This window comes from Neofelis nebulosa, chromosome 9 (assembly GCF_028018385.1).
Source record: "Neofelis nebulosa isolate mNeoNeb1 chromosome 9, mNeoNeb1.pri, whole genome shotgun sequence".
Classification (NCBI taxonomy): domain Eukaryota; kingdom Metazoa; phylum Chordata; class Mammalia; order Carnivora; family Felidae; genus Neofelis; species Neofelis nebulosa.
The window spans coordinates 88,641,539-88,656,922 of NC_080790.1; the positions used below are offsets into that span (position 1 = coordinate 88,641,539).

At 40.1% G+C, this 15,384-nt stretch overlaps 1 protein-coding gene across 4 annotated transcripts in view; it reads left to right on the top strand.

Moving 5' to 3' along the window:
* The first annotated feature begins 243 nt into the window (after positions 1-243).
* The window catches only part of LIMS1 (LIM zinc finger domain containing 1), a 157,993-nt gene continuing 142,852 nt past the window's right edge, over positions 244-15,384 (top strand). The window contains exons 1-2 of one of the 4 annotated variants that reach the window (XM_058684629.1): positions 366-497; positions 10,162-10,264. Coding sequence is in view for 1 of the 4 variants with exons in the window: in XM_058684625.1 (XP_058540608.1) it covers positions 466-497 (32 nt within the window). In the remaining 3 variants the exon portion in view is untranslated. Of the gene's footprint in view, positions 498-10,161; positions 10,265-15,384 lie in introns of all 4 variants that reach the window. The other 3 variants (XM_058684631.1, XM_058684625.1, XM_058684628.1) reach the window with 3 other exon arrangements.

Consider the following 15,384-nt stretch of genomic DNA (forward strand, 5'->3'; position numbering starts at 1 on the left):
CAGATCGGCGCCGGAGTGTGGGGTGGGCAGTGCTAAAGTTAGCGAGGTGGGGCCGAGGACTGGCCGGAGGCAGGACGAGGCCCCGGATGGGAAGGAGTTGGAGGCGGAGCCAGACGGGGTGGGCGGGGGAACCAGGCGGGGAGCTTGGCCGAGGACCGGCCAAGGGAGGCGGGGCCGGCGGGGCGGGGCTAGGGCGGGGAAGAGGCAGCGTTTCGCCGCGCCGCGCGGGCCGGGTCCCCGCGCCCACCTCTTCTGGACCCTGTCCCGCGCGCGCCCCCGCGCGGCACGCCCAGCCATTTGCCGGCTGCGGGCCGGAGGCGGTGGCGGCCTCCCCGCCCCTTGCTGGCCTCTCCTTCCTGCTTGCGGCCCGCCCGCCAGCAGCCGGCCGAAGCGCGAGGGAGGAGACGGCGGTCGGAGCTGCGCCGGCAGCCGAAGTGCAGAGGGACAACGGCCGACTGCGGAGAGATGCTGGGCGTGGCGGCAGGAATGACCAACAGGTAAGGGCCGGGTCCTGCCGGGGCCGCCCTGCGCTCGGCACCCGCCACGTCGGCAGCGGACCGCTTCCCCGGCCTTCCCGCGGGCCTGCGCGCCGGCCGGGGGCGGGCGGCCTCTCTCCCCGCGCTCCGGCCTCGGCCCGAGCCCCTCGGTGGCCGCGGATCCCAGCGCGGAGTGCGGTCGCGTCCCCGGTCTCCCGCAGCCACGCTTTCGCGCTGCCCCCTGGGGCGCTCAGACCAGGGCTGGCGGCCGCTCATGAGAGGTTCCACTAGTTATTGGTGACGTGTCCAGTATCGCCTAAGCCCTTCGAGGGCTTAGCGCAGCAGCCCACAGCAGATGCTTGTTGACTGAATAATTCATATCCCAGCTGTTGGAGCACGTATATAGACCAGCGACTCTCAAACGTCTTGGTCTTAGCACGCATTTTAAAAATAAGAGAACTTTTTGCTTGTGATGGCTATTCCTGTAGGTATTTACTGGATTAGAAGTGAAATCTGAGGCATTTAAAAATGTTTAATTCATTAGAGAAACAGTTAATTCATGATATGTTAACAGACATAATACATTTTTATGAAAATAATCATTTTCCTAAACAAAAAAATCAGTGCGACGAGTGGTGGTCTTTTACATTTTGCAAATCTCTTAAATGTCTGCCATAGTAGGACAACTAGAGTTTCCTAAATGCATTGAATTCAGTCTATTGCGATGTGTTTTGGTTGAACTGTGTGAAGAAAATCTGGTCTTACACAAATATGTCGTTGGAAAAGGGAGGAGTGTTTTGATACCTTTTTCAGATAATTTGTGGATTTTTTTTTTGCTGCTACCCCCAAACTAGATAAATGGTAGTTTCTTAAAGATTCGTTTGGAAGTGGAATCTGAAGCCTTACCAGTGAGCTTTTCACACTCTGTTAGGTTAAAATTCATTGGTCTGTCTTGCAGTTTGAATGGACTTGTTACCCATTGTAACATCATATGTTGGTCATTTGGAAAATGTTGGTTCATAGAGTTAGGCACGTCTTCCAAATGCTGACACATTTCATTATACTATACTACGGGATAATATTTGTTAATTTTACCACTGATTTCATTACAAATCTCTTTAACTATGAGAACATGCCAAGCTCAAGGTGGTGGCAACAAGTTTCCACCATTCGGAATTTTCAGTTGAAAGTTTGATTTTTATTATTGGCAGGAAACTACTGTCAGTTGTTTTCCTCTAAGTGAGAGGCTCAGTTTTTTGAGCCTCAGGAAATGTCTGCCAAGTACCAGTCTAAAAACCATAGTTTATCACTTATTATTTCCAGTAAAAATGGTATATCCTGAAGAACATTTAATTCACCTCATCACTCAGGGACACATGTGCTTTTCCTGGAGACAACCACCTTACTTTGGTATGCAGCAGAACTGCTGTATGCATACCTCCCTTTTCATCACAAGTAACAAGAAAGTCAAGATTTAATAACATTAATAATTTGTACCACTTCATCAAGGACATTTTTTCGTTTTTTGAAAAATTAACTGAATATCAAGTCGATACAAAATTTAAAAGATATGTAAGATATAAAGAATAATGATACAGTGGATACACAGTATAAAGAACATAAACTGTTTCCTTTTAAGGCCCTTGAACACCTTCCTGATCTAGCATCCCTCCTTGATCCCATCCCCTTCCCATCTTGAATTTGCTATTAGCAGTACTTTTTTTTTTTTTGGTATTAAGTACATTCATGTTGTTGGATGACCATCACCACCACCCATGCATCTCTGGAATTCTTTTCATTTTACAAAACTGAAACTCTGTACCCATTAAACAACAACTTTCTTTTCCTCCCTCCCTATCAACCCCTGGTAACTCCTATTCTGATTTTTGTCTCTGATTTTGATGATTCCAGGTACCTCATATATGTGGAATCAATTATATACAGTGTTTGTCTTTCTGATTGGCTTATTTCATTCACTTGGCATAATATGCTCAAGGTTCATCCATGTTGTAGCATGTCAGAATTTCCTTGCTTTTTAGAGCTGAATAATATTCTGTTGTTTATAAGTACCATTCATTTGTTTTCTTTATCTGTTCATCTTTTGATGGTTACTTGGATTGCTGTATGTTTTACCTATTGTGAATAATGATGCTATGAACATAGGTATGCATTCTTTAATTGAACAATTTTTAAGTTTATTTATTTATTGTGAGAGAAAGAGGGTGTGTGTGCATGTGTGCAAGTTGAGGAGGAGCAGAGACAGACAGAGAGAGAGAGAGAGAGAGAGAGAGAGAGAGAGAGAGAATCCCAAGCAGGCTCCATGCTGTCGTGCAGAGCTCCATGTGGGGCTCCATCTCACAAACTGCGAGATCATGACCTGAGTGGGGCTCGAAACCACAAAACTGGGAGATCATGACCTGAGCCAAAATCAAGAGTCAGACGCTTAGCCCACAGAGCCACCCAGGTGCCCCTCTTTAATTGAAGTTTTTATAGTTTCACATACAGTTATAAAAAATAATTCAGAGAGATCCAGTGTATCCTTTACCCAGTTTCCCCCAATGATATTTTGCAAAATCGTAGTACAGTATCACAATCATGATATTGATGGTAATACAATCCATCAGTTTTATTCAGATTTCCTAGTCATGTGTGTGTGTGGGGGGGGGTGGTGGTGGGTGTGTGTGTATTTAGTTCTGTGTAATTTTATCACAGGTGGTGGTGCATGTGTCTATCACCACAGTCAAGAACTAGAACAGCGAGTTCCAGGACCACAAGGATCCCACGTGTTGCCATGTTATACCCACACCCACCTCCATGTTTCTTCCTCTTTCTTAAAGCCTGGAAACCACTCATCTGTTTAGCATTTCTAAAATGTTGTCATTTCAAAAATTTTATAGAAGCAAATCAGACATATATAACCTTTTGGGATTGCCTTTTATAAAATCAGCTTAATTCCCTGGACATGCCTCCAAGCTGTAGTTCTTTGTTGTGGCTGAGTAGTACTCCATGGTATGGGTATGGGACAGTCTGTTCTCCAGTTGAAGGATCTTTGGGCTATTTCCAGGTGTGGACTGTTAATAAAGATACTATGAACTGGTTTTTATGTAGATAACAAGTTTTCCTTTCTCTGGGATAAATGTCCAAGAGTGTAGTTGCTGGATTGTGTGGTAATTTCAGTTTTCACTTTCTAAGAAATTGATGGATTATTTCAAAGTGGCTGGAATTCAGTTGCACCACTAAGCGACCAGCTTTTATACCCACTTATACCCACTTTTGCTTTTGCATTGTCAATGTAAGTGTCAGTACAGTGCAAACGGCTACAGCAACTTTTTTTGGAACTTCTTGGCACCATTATTAAGAGGGTTTTGATCTCCCAGACCTCTTGTAAAGGTCTTGGAGATTACCTCCCCCCCACCCCCCACCCAGCCACCACCTCCTCCAGGGTTTTGAGATTACATTTTGAGAACCACTGTTAATGACATAATCCTAAGTGATGAGGGAAGTGCAGATATTTTTAAAAGAATATATAGAAAGATTTCTCTTAAAATATATATTAAAGGCTTTTTGTAGTGTGTGTGTTCTGGTTTTGGAAGTTTTTAGTGGGACTTACTAGCTAAGACTTGAAGAACCACTATGGAAAAAGCATTTTTCTGCCCTCAAGGATTTTCAGGACAGGATGACTAGTGTTGTTATGAAAAGGGAGAATGTCATGGCAGCGAGGGTCTTCCTAAAACTTCAGTGCTGTATGCCTGTTTGTTTGTATTGGTGAGGAAATTGGGCTCTTCACTTTTAAGAAAACTAATGAAAATTAGGTGGTGAAAAGATACCTTCAATTCTGGTTGTTCTGTGCCGTATGAGCTTAGAGAAAACAATCCAACAGGAATGCTGTCTTGATTTTTTTTAAGTTTTATCATTGATCTGCAATGTTATATTAGTTTCAGGTGTACAACATAGTTATTGGACAATTCCATACATTACAAAGTGCATACGTTACAAATTGCTCACCACAGTAAATGCAGTTATCATGTCACCATACAGTGTTGTTACAGAATTATTGGCTGTATTCCCTATGTTGTGATTTTTATCACCTTGACTTAATTTATTTTAGAACTGGAAATCTGTAAATGCCCTTCACCTGTTTTGCCCTTGCCCCCATCCCCTGCCACATCCCCCCCCCCCCCCCCCCCCGTGACCACCAGTTTGTTCTCTGAGGCTGTTTGTGTTTTATATTGTTTGTTCATTTTTGTTTTTTAGATTCCACGTATTATCATTGCCATCCCTTTCCTTTTTGGTAGTCCCTTGAACCGTCTTCTGGAAAGCTCTTTCTCTTGCCCAATGTGGATATAGCACTTGAGCTTTCCTATCTTCCTAGAGAGGGCCTTTCTGCCCCTCCACTGGGTCAGAGAAACTTCAATAGCTATAGCAGATCTATAATTGGAGAGCAGAGCTTTGCTCTGAGAGTCTCTATTTTTAATAGTGTTGTGTTTGTTCTTCAGATAATCATTTAAATAAACCCCAGTGTAGGTCATGTTCTTAGTTAAGGTTGCACTTAAATAGAAGACAAAACATCTCAGGCCATTTGTCGATTTTACATTTCTTGTAATTACGCTTTAAGCTGTGGTTTCCCACCCACAGGAGTATTATCTACATTACATGCTGGACTGTTGCCATGTTGTCTTCCAAAAACTTCAATTTTAAGATACTTGAGAAGCAAAGGCTGCTTCACCTGCTGCTACACACTGTGCGTTCTACCCCACAGTGGTTTTATCTCCCCTCATACTGATATCAGCTCATCTCTTTTATTTGATCTCATCAGACATTTCTACACTGGAGTTCACAGGGGGGGAGAGGTGGAAGCATTTTCCTGCATATTTCTTTTTTTTTTTTTTTTTCCTTCATGTTGGAGCCTGTTTTGGAGTTTGATGAGTCCACAAGGACATTTAACATAAGGGGCGGGAAGTTACAGATAAGTCAGGCTCTGAATAGTGTGTTCTGTGTAGGGTAGGTAAAAGGGTGCTAGCAATTGAGTTCGAATGCTGACAGATATGTTGGGGGTGGGAGACACCTGAAGTCTGGGGTCTTACCAGGATGTCTGAGGGTCATGTATGATAAAGTGATAAAAACAGATAAAAACTGCAAAAAATGTGTATATACACACACACATTCTCTGTGTATAAAAATGCAATCATAGTTGTACTGTTTTGCAATTGCTTTTTTTAAAGATATTTTTTAAATTTTAGTAAAATACATGTAACAAAATGTACCATCTTAATCATTTTTCAGTGTACATTCAATGGCATTAAGTACATTCACATTGGGGTACGACCATCACCACTGTCCATCTCCAGAACTTTTTCATTATCCCAAACTGAAACTCTAGGCCCATTAAACAGTATTGCCCCATTGTGGGGAATAAGCTTAGGAATTCCCTGAGCTTGCACCCATGGGTTAGGAAGGTATAAAGAAATAGAAAGCCATAGGATATACACACCCAAGTTTGGGTAAATAAGATTAGGTAAACGGGGCAAAGTCCCCCAGAATAGGTAAAGTGGGGCAGAGGCTCTCTGTATAGGACAAAGGTATAGGAATAGGGAACCTCAGGATAAAAACATCCAAGATGAGGTAAACAAGATTAGGTATTCAGGGTGGAAATGCCCCCCAATTTAGTAATAGCTGAAAGCTGCTTTCGCAAGAAGGAAGGACCAAATTAGGTAAACAGGTAAATAGGGCAATGGACCTCAGCAGAGTGAGGTTGCCCAGAGGGGAGCTAATTAGCAAAAGAAAGATGCCTTGTTGACCCTGAGATAGCATGCTTTGTCTTTCTTGTCCCCTAGGCCAGTTTAGGTAAACAGAGGTGGGGCCTTATGTCTGCTGTAAACAACCTTCTGCCTGGCACCAGGATTTTGTTTTGTATTGACCCAAACCCCTAATCCCGCATATCTTCAAAACCCCCTTTCCCTCATGCCCTTGAGTTAATGTTCACAGATTCATGGTCTCTTTGTGCACACCCATCACCACATTTGTAAGCCTTCTGATCCCAATAAAAACGGAGCAAGGACCCTTACATGGGGCTCTTGTCTTCTCCTGGATGTTAGCATCTCTCGCATTTTTAATCCTGCATCCCACTTTCTTGCTGGACAAGAAAGAACTCCAGACCCAGAGTCTATGACACCCCCTTCCTGGCAGTTGTTTTTTCTAACTTAATAAGCTGTCTTACAGGTTTTCCTGTGTGGCATATCTAGATCTACTGTAAGTTTTTAACTTTAGATTGGCTGTGTATAGTAGTTCAAAGTATGCATGCAATGTGACTTACATAACCAGCCCTTGATAGACATTTCGGTTCCAGATTTTTGTTATTACAAGCCCTTTGAACATCTGTGCCAGTGCTTCCATAGGAGATACCTGAGGGTAGAGTGGGTGTGTGCATGGATGGTTGGACCCATGTTCCAGTCCCACTTCTGTCCCTTCATGGCTCTGTGGCCTTACCTGGTTAAGCTCTTTAAGGCTTATTTCCTTAATTTATGAAGTAATATCTATCTCAGAGAATCATTGTGAGCATTAAATATAATGGCAAATATAAAGATTTCTGAAAGATACAAATGTAGTTGTTAGTAATTGTTGCCCCTGGAGAGGCAGTCTATGAATCTAAGGAATTTAGGAATCTAGAATGAGAGGGGAATTTTTTTACTATGTGCCTTTTCGTACGGTTTTGATTTTTTTAAAAATCTTTTTTAATGTTTACTTTTTATTTCTTTGATAGCACAAGCAGGAATGGGTCAGAGAGAGGGAGACAGAGGATATGAAGTGGGTTCTGTGCTGACAGCAGAGCCTGATATGGGACTTAAACGCACAAACCATGAACCTGAGTTGAAATCAGACGTTCAACTGACTGAGCTACCTAGGCACCCTGTTTTGATTTTTTTTAACCTTGTGCATGTAAAATTTTTAAAATTTTTTTTTTTCAACATTTTTTATTTATTTTTGGGACAGAGAGAGACAGAGCATGAACGGGGGAGGGGCAGAGAGAGAGGGAGACACAGAATCGGAAACAGGCTCCAGGCTCCGAGCCATCAGCCCAGAGCCTGACGCGGGGCTCGAACTCACGGACCGCGAGATCGTGACCTCTGGCTGAAGTCGGACGCTTAACCGACTGCGCCACCCAGGCACCCCTGTAAAATTTTTTAATGAGTCTGACTTCATGCCAGGAACATAGTAGGTGTTCAGTTAATAGTAACTGTAGTTGTTGATGTTGATTTTTTTCCTATCATCCTGGTTGTTTTTTCCAAGCTTACAACTTCTGACCTCACTGTCTGTTAATGGCATTGGTTCAGTCCTTTGTGATTTCTTCCTTTCCTTTACTTCCTGTACCCACATTCTTGCTGAGTTCCTACCTTAGAATTTTTTTTTTATCCATATTTCTTTCTCATTCCTTTCTTACTAACTTTTCCACCCTCATCCTGATTACCTTTCAAGTGAGTGTAAGAAAACAATATTAAGGCTGGGGAAGACTTAGAGAATGCAAAATAAAATATATATGCATATTAAACATTTGAGGTGGAACACATAATTTTGTGTGTTCCTGTTTGTCATTTAAATGTTGATAAAGTACAGATTCTTTTAAAAGTGTTATGAGATTTGTGGTAGCATTTTTGTAGTGTATGCTTTCTGTTAGCATATACTGAAAACACAATTACAGTAACATGAAGATCTAAGAAATTTGCCTAGCATTTAAAAAATGTTTTCATGTGGGAAAAAGAATCTACTAAACTGATGTATTCAATGCTTTTGTGGGCCTACTATAGTAGTCCACTAAACTGTTCCTTTATTTTATAGGTCAGGAGTTGGATACAGAGGTAATTTTATTTATCTCTGTTCAAGGCCACAGAATGAGTGGCTCTAGTGCTTAGGACTAGACCCCAAACTTTGAAGATAGTGTGGAGTCCTCTCTGCTGTGCTACATTAGTTTGTTCTATTACTGCATTCAAATTGCACTGTTAATAGTTTGTTACATATATATTTTATCTTCCTATCTATATTGTAAATGCCTTGAAGGCTGAGCCTTTTATCTGTCTGAGCCCCATTAACATAGTGGTTCTGGAAATGTCCAAATGAATTATTAAATGTTGCCTTAGAATTGTTCTGTCACAGAGGTCCTGGATGTCACTCTTTTTTTCAGGTGGATTCCTTTTGTGAAATGCGTTTTTTGGGGCATGGGATTCGTAGGCACACATGATGGTGATTGTATTTGTTCATTCCCAGAGCCTTAGGTCTTTTTACCCACACATGTCCACTGCCCTCACATGGCATAGTCTGAGAGTTTCCTTCCTATCGATAGGCTTCTTTACTGATATATCAGTTAAGTGACATATACCAGCTGCTTAAACAGATTGTAAATTATTTCTCATTGGTAAGTGTAGTAGTTGTTGGTTTTGTTTTTGTGTGTTTTTTTGTTTTAAAGCTGGACGCATTGCTATTCCGTATGGAATCTGCCTTACTAATATAATATGGAAGAGAGGGGATGCAGTTGCTGCCTCTGCCACAGCTGGTTGTTCCTTCTTCTCAATTCAGTAGATTCCACAGATTTTTTAATATATAAGGTACAGTGCACATACAGCTGTGGGGATTGAAAGGCAAATAAGACATGGTCTCAACTCTAGAGTGTCTTCCAGTTTGACTATTCTGTCATTCATGTTGGCTCCAGATTTTCCTGAAGCACCACTTTGGTCATATTACTCCACTTTTCAGAATATTGAGAAGGCTTTTTATTGCCTATCACAAAGTCCAAACTCTCGAGCCTAAAGTTTAAGGCTCTTTGTGGTCTGGCCCCAGCCTGTCTTTATAGCCTTGTCACACACTGTTCCCTTAGTCTGTGTTTCACTAAACTCTCACCTACTTGCCATTTTTTGAAAACATCTAGTGTTTCCCGTCCCTGTGTCTTTGTTCATACTATTCTTTTGGGCCAGAAAACGTATTCTCCTGTGTCTTTTTGGCACTTGGGACAAAATTGCCACTTCTCTCATGAAATAATGAATTTCTGGAATATTTATTGAGCCCTTGTTGTGTGCTTGGGGAATTAGGGATTCAGAGCTTGTGTTTGTTCTCTGAAAGCATTTAGACTTTTTTTGGTAGTTATCAGCTTCTGTTTTGTGTTATACTTGTTTGTGTATATGTCTAACTTTTTCTGCCAAATTGTGATCTCTGAATCTAAAGGAATGTCTTAATCAAAATTTGTTAAATGTCCAAAGAAAAACAAACTAGATTTAAATCAACTTTATTTCTCCTTTTATTTCTTCATTTGTTAGTGAATGGAAAATTCAGTGCTGGTTCTGCTTAGTGCCTGTGACACCGTTGAATAAACCCATCACACTTTGAGTAAAACAACATAGCTTTCACATTTGGTTTAACTTAACTCTTCAGTGTAGTGTATACTAGTGGTGGAGACCCAGCACCCATGAAACATTAGGAAGAAATTCAAACGATGTTTAGTCATCCATGTTTATTTAGATAATTTTGTTTCATTGTCAGTCCACTGACAAAGCTTTTGAAAGCTTTCTTAGTGATAACCACCTTTTATTAATTACCTACTTCGACAAAAAGTACTTTAAAGATGTTGAACATTTATGTAACAAATTTTACCTTCACAGTCACATTGTGAGGTAGAGTTTTTTTATGCCCACTTTTACAGATGAGTGATCTAAACTCAAGAGATGAAGAACTCACCAAGTTCCACATTCATGACAGAGCCGGGGTTCACCTGTGTCTCCTCCATTTGCTTCAGTATTCAGTAGGTCAGAGCTCCCTACTTCTTTGCCTGTGTTTCAAATCTTTCTCTTATCTTCGCGTGCCAGCCAGCCTATCCAGTTTTATTCCACACTATTCTTTCTTTACATCATCTTATTGCCAGACATACAACAGTCCTTCTTTCTGAACTTGGTTTTTCCTTTTTTGTGAGGCAGAGAGTTCCAAATCTTGTGCTCAAGGCCCAGCTTAAACTTGAAGATGGTTTTCCTGGCTGCTTCAACCTCTTGTTAGTCTTTTCTTTCTTGGCCTCCTAGAGAACATATTGGATAAGATTAAGTTATTTACTTAAATTTAGTGTGTGGATACTTGTGTGCAACACACAAGTGACTCCTATGTTAAGTTTGAACTCTTGGCTATCTATGCTTGTATATACTAAAGTATTATTTATAAATTTGGGAAGATAGTTCCAATTCAGTGTGCATTCATTTATGTATGCTGTCGAGCATATTATAATATAGTGAGGGATTACATTTATCTACTTTGTATTGCATCTCATATGTGTATACAGGTATCGTAGGAGAAGTTTTAAAAAGTCTTTTAGAAATTTAAAGGAGGAAACGATCATTTGTCACCTGTTAGAGACTTATTGTTATTTATTTAAGATGTGGGGATCAGTTGGGGCGCCTGGGTGGCGCAGTCGGTTAAGCGTCCGACTTCAGCCAGGTCACGATCTCGCGGTCCATGAGTTCGAGCCCCGCGTCAGGCTCTGGGCTGATGGCTCGGAGCCTGGAGCCTGTTTCCGATTCTGTGTCTCCCTCTCTCTCTGACCCTCCCCCGTTCATGCTCTGTCTCTCTCTGTCCCAAAAATAAATAAAAAACGTTGAAAAAAAAATATAAAAAAAAAAAAAAAAAAAAAAAAGATGTGGGGATCAGTCAAATGTTTATTGAGATCTCTTTGGAGGTAGAGACATATCGGTCATGGCAGTGTTGAACCAGGGGCTGCTTTATTTGGAACATTGTAGGGGAGATTCGTGACTCTCGGTCTCAATACATGGGCCACAGACCAACAGCGTGGGGGGATCATACTAACTGCAGATTGCTCACCCTCTTCCTGTACTTCTTGGGGGAAAATGTCATGAAATCTGTACTTTTAAATTTTTTATTATGGAGAATTTCAGACATTTACAAAACTGGAGGGATTAATGTATCCCCATGTGCTACCACTCAGCTTCACTAATTATTGACTGATGGTAAATCTTTGAGGGCCAATCTTTTTTCATTCCTCTCTTTCCTATGGCATATCATAAAGATTTTAATATGTATCCTTAAAAGATAAGGACTCTTCTAATAAAACTTTTTAAATGTCACTACAACATCATTATCGCACCTGAAAAATATTACTAACAATTCCTTGGTATCATCAACTACTCAGTTAAACTTTCCATTTATTTCAGATATCCATTTTATTTTATAGGTATTCTGAATTGGCATCTAAGTAAGGTTTATGTGTTTTGGTAGCTTGCTAAATCTGTTCATCAGTTCCCAGCAGCGTACTAAATTCTCTGGGTTTTAACTTATATACTCCAGACTTGGAGCTGAAGAATCTGGCAGTCTGGAAATGCCAACAGATCAGATCAAAAAGCCACAACAAAGGGCTGCTCTCTGTAGCCAAAAGACCAGGAGAGAGACAGTCTAACACGATATAAAACATCTAGACAGCATATGCTGTACTCTAATCAAACACCCAGAAAAAACTGTGGCCACACCACTACTCATGCCAGCAGAGTCCAAGGGGGAGACTAGACTCACCAGGCTGGACCCAGGCACCCCAACACCTCTGTCATGGTGGGGTCAGTGAATGTCAAGGAATCAAGACTTTCATATTCACCAGCTGGTAATTACTGCCCCCTCTCCCAATTATCACAGTGTTAGTAGAGACAATGTGGGGAACTAGAACTCTCATCCTGGCTCACCATTAGTGAAGAATCCCCATCTTGGGTGTCAACAGAGGCCAATGGGGAACATATACTTCCGCCTCTATTTGACAGTAATGAGGGCACTCCTTTGCTAAAGAGATTTCAGAGAAAGCCAGTTTCATAACATAGTATGAAAATATTCATGTTTTATTAGGAAATAATTTATCCTAGCAAGAACCAGGAAAATCTCAAAGTGAAGGAAAAAGGACAATAAATAGATTTTAGCACCAAGATGACAGAAATGTTAGAATTATCTGACAGAGATTTTAAAGCCGTCATAATAAAAATGCTTCAGTGAGCTATTGTGAAGATGCTTGAAACAAATGAGGAAGTAGAAAGCCACAGCAAAGAAATAAGATATAAAGAAGATTCAAATGGAAGTTCTGCAGCTGAAAAATATAATAACCAAAATAAAAATCTCAATGGAGAACTCAATAGTGGGTGGGTTCAACTGAAGGGGACTGAGGAAGGAATCAGTGAACTGGAATGTAAAATAGTAAAAATTACCCAGTGTGAACAACAGAGATAAAATAGACTGGGGGAAAAACAAAGCCTCAGGGACTTGTGGAACTATAACAAAAGAGCTAACATCTGTGTCATTTGAATTCTGAAAGGAGAGGGATAGGGGGTAGGGTAGAAAAATACTAGAGGAAATAATGGCTGAAAATTTCCCCAGTTTGCAGGAAACATAAACATACAGATTCAAGAAGCTGCACAAGCCACAAACAGAATAAACCCAAAGAAATTCAGTCCAAGATGCATAATGATTAAACTTCTGAGAACTAAAGACCTAAAAAAAAAACCTTGAAAGCAGCCAGAGGGGAAAACTGACACCTTACCTTTATAGGAGAGAATTTGGATGACAGCAGAGTTTTCATCAGAAACTATGGAGGCCAAAAGGGTATTGGCATAATATTTTCAAATTTAGAAGGAATAATTGTCACTTGGTATTTTATATTCTCTGAAAATATCCTTCAGGAATAGAAGGGATGCAGTAAATTCTCATGAAGAGAAACTAAGGGAATTTGTGATCAGCAGATCTTAATACCTCACTCCCCCCACTCTTCCCCCATGGGTAAGAGAAGTTCTCTAAACAGAAGGGAAATTATAAAAGAATGAACCATGGGGCACCTGGGTGGTTCAGTCAGTTAAGTGTCTGACTTCAGTTCTGGTTATGATCTCACAGTTTGTGAGTTCGAGCCCCATGTCAGGCTCTGTGTTGACAGCTCAGAGCCTGGAACCTGCTTCAAATTCTGTCTGACCCTCCCCACTCATACTCTGTCTCTGTCTCTCTCTCAAGCATAAATAAACATTAAAAAAATTTAAAAGAATGAACCGTGGAACCTTAAGAATGAAGAAAGAATGTGGTAAAGCATAAATGTGAATAAATACTATAGACTTTCTGCTTTTGAATTTTGAAAGTTATGTTTGATGAATGAAGCAAAATTGTAACAGTGATGTGATTTTAAATTAATGTAGAGAAAATTTTTAAACAGGGATGGTAGAGGGATATAGGAGAAAGTTTTGTATATGTCACTCAAGGTGGTAAAATGAGGACACCTGAGGACTATAAGTTACATATATATGGTATACTTAGAGCAGCCACAAAGATATCAAAGAGATACCCTTAAAACTAGACAAATCAAAGTGGAATTCTAGAAAGTGTTGAAGTAACCCACAAAAAGACAGGAAAAAGAAAACAAACAAACAGAATAAACAAAAAACAAATGGCAGACTTAAGCCCCAATATATCAGTAATTACATTAAATGTAAGTAGGTTAAATATACAAATTATAAGACAGAATTTTATGGAGTAGGTTAAACAGTGTGGCCCAACTGTATCATATATAAGAAACTCACTTCAAATATAGTATAATGATATAGGCAGATTGAAAGGAAAAGGATGCGAAAAGATATAACACGCAAGCATCAATTGAAGGAAATCAGGCGCCTGGGTGGCTCAGTTGGTTAAGCAACCGACTTCAGCTCAGGTCATGATCTCATTGTTCATCAGTTCGAGCCCCACGTCAGGCTCTGTGCTGACAGCTCAGAGCCTGGAGCCTACTTCAGATTCTGTGTCTTCCTCTCTCTTTACCCCTCCCCTGCTCATGCTCTGTGTCTTTCTGTCTCTCAATAATAAATAAATGTTAAAGAAAAAAAATTTTTTTAAATCAAAGGAAATCAGGAGTGATAGTGTTAATATATCAGATATAGATATCAGATAAAGTAGACTTCAGGGCAAAGTAACTTACCAGAGACAGAGGGGTTATGTAAAGGATCAGTCTACCAAGAAGATGTAGCAATCCCAAATGTGTCTCTACCAAACAACAGAGCTGTAAAACATGGGAAGCAAACCCGGTAGAAGTAAAAGGAGAAATAGACAAAACCACAATTATAATTAGAGACTTCAACACCCAGCAGAAAATTAGTAAGAACATAGTTGAACTATGTTCAACACCATCATTAACTGGAAATTGACATCTGGAGACTACTTTATCCAGCAGTAGCATAATATACACTCTTATCAAGCTCGTATAGAATAGTCAACACGATAGACCACATTCTGGGCCATAAAATAAAACTTACCTAATTTAAAAGAATAGAAACCAGACAATTATGCTGTCAGACCACAACATAATTAAACGAGAAGTCAACAACAGAAAAAAGACTGGAAAACCATAAAATATTTGATTAAAACACACTTCTGAATAATACATGAGTCAAAGAAGAAATCTCAGAGAGAAATTTAAGAATATTTTCAACTAATGAAAATGAGCACACAAGTTATCAAAGTTTGTGGGCTGCAGTGGAAGCAGTGCTTAGAGGGAAATTTATACCACTGAATGCATATATTAGAAAATAAAAAAGAACTAAAATCAGTAATCTAAGTTTTCACCTTAGGAAACTAGAAAAGGAAGAGCAAATTAAATCCAAGTAAGCAGAAGGAAAAAAAAGTAATAAGAATTAGAGCAGAAATCAGTGAAATTCAAAACAGGAAATGAATAGAGAATATCAGTAAAACCAAAAAGCTGGTGTTTGGAAAAGTTTAACAAAAGTGATAAGGCTAAAAAAAAAAAAAAGTGATAAGTCTATACCAGGCTAAGAAAAAAAAAAGAGGATACAAATTACTAATACCAGAAATGAAAGAGGAGATATCACTACAGATCCCATCCCATGGAAATCAAAAGGAT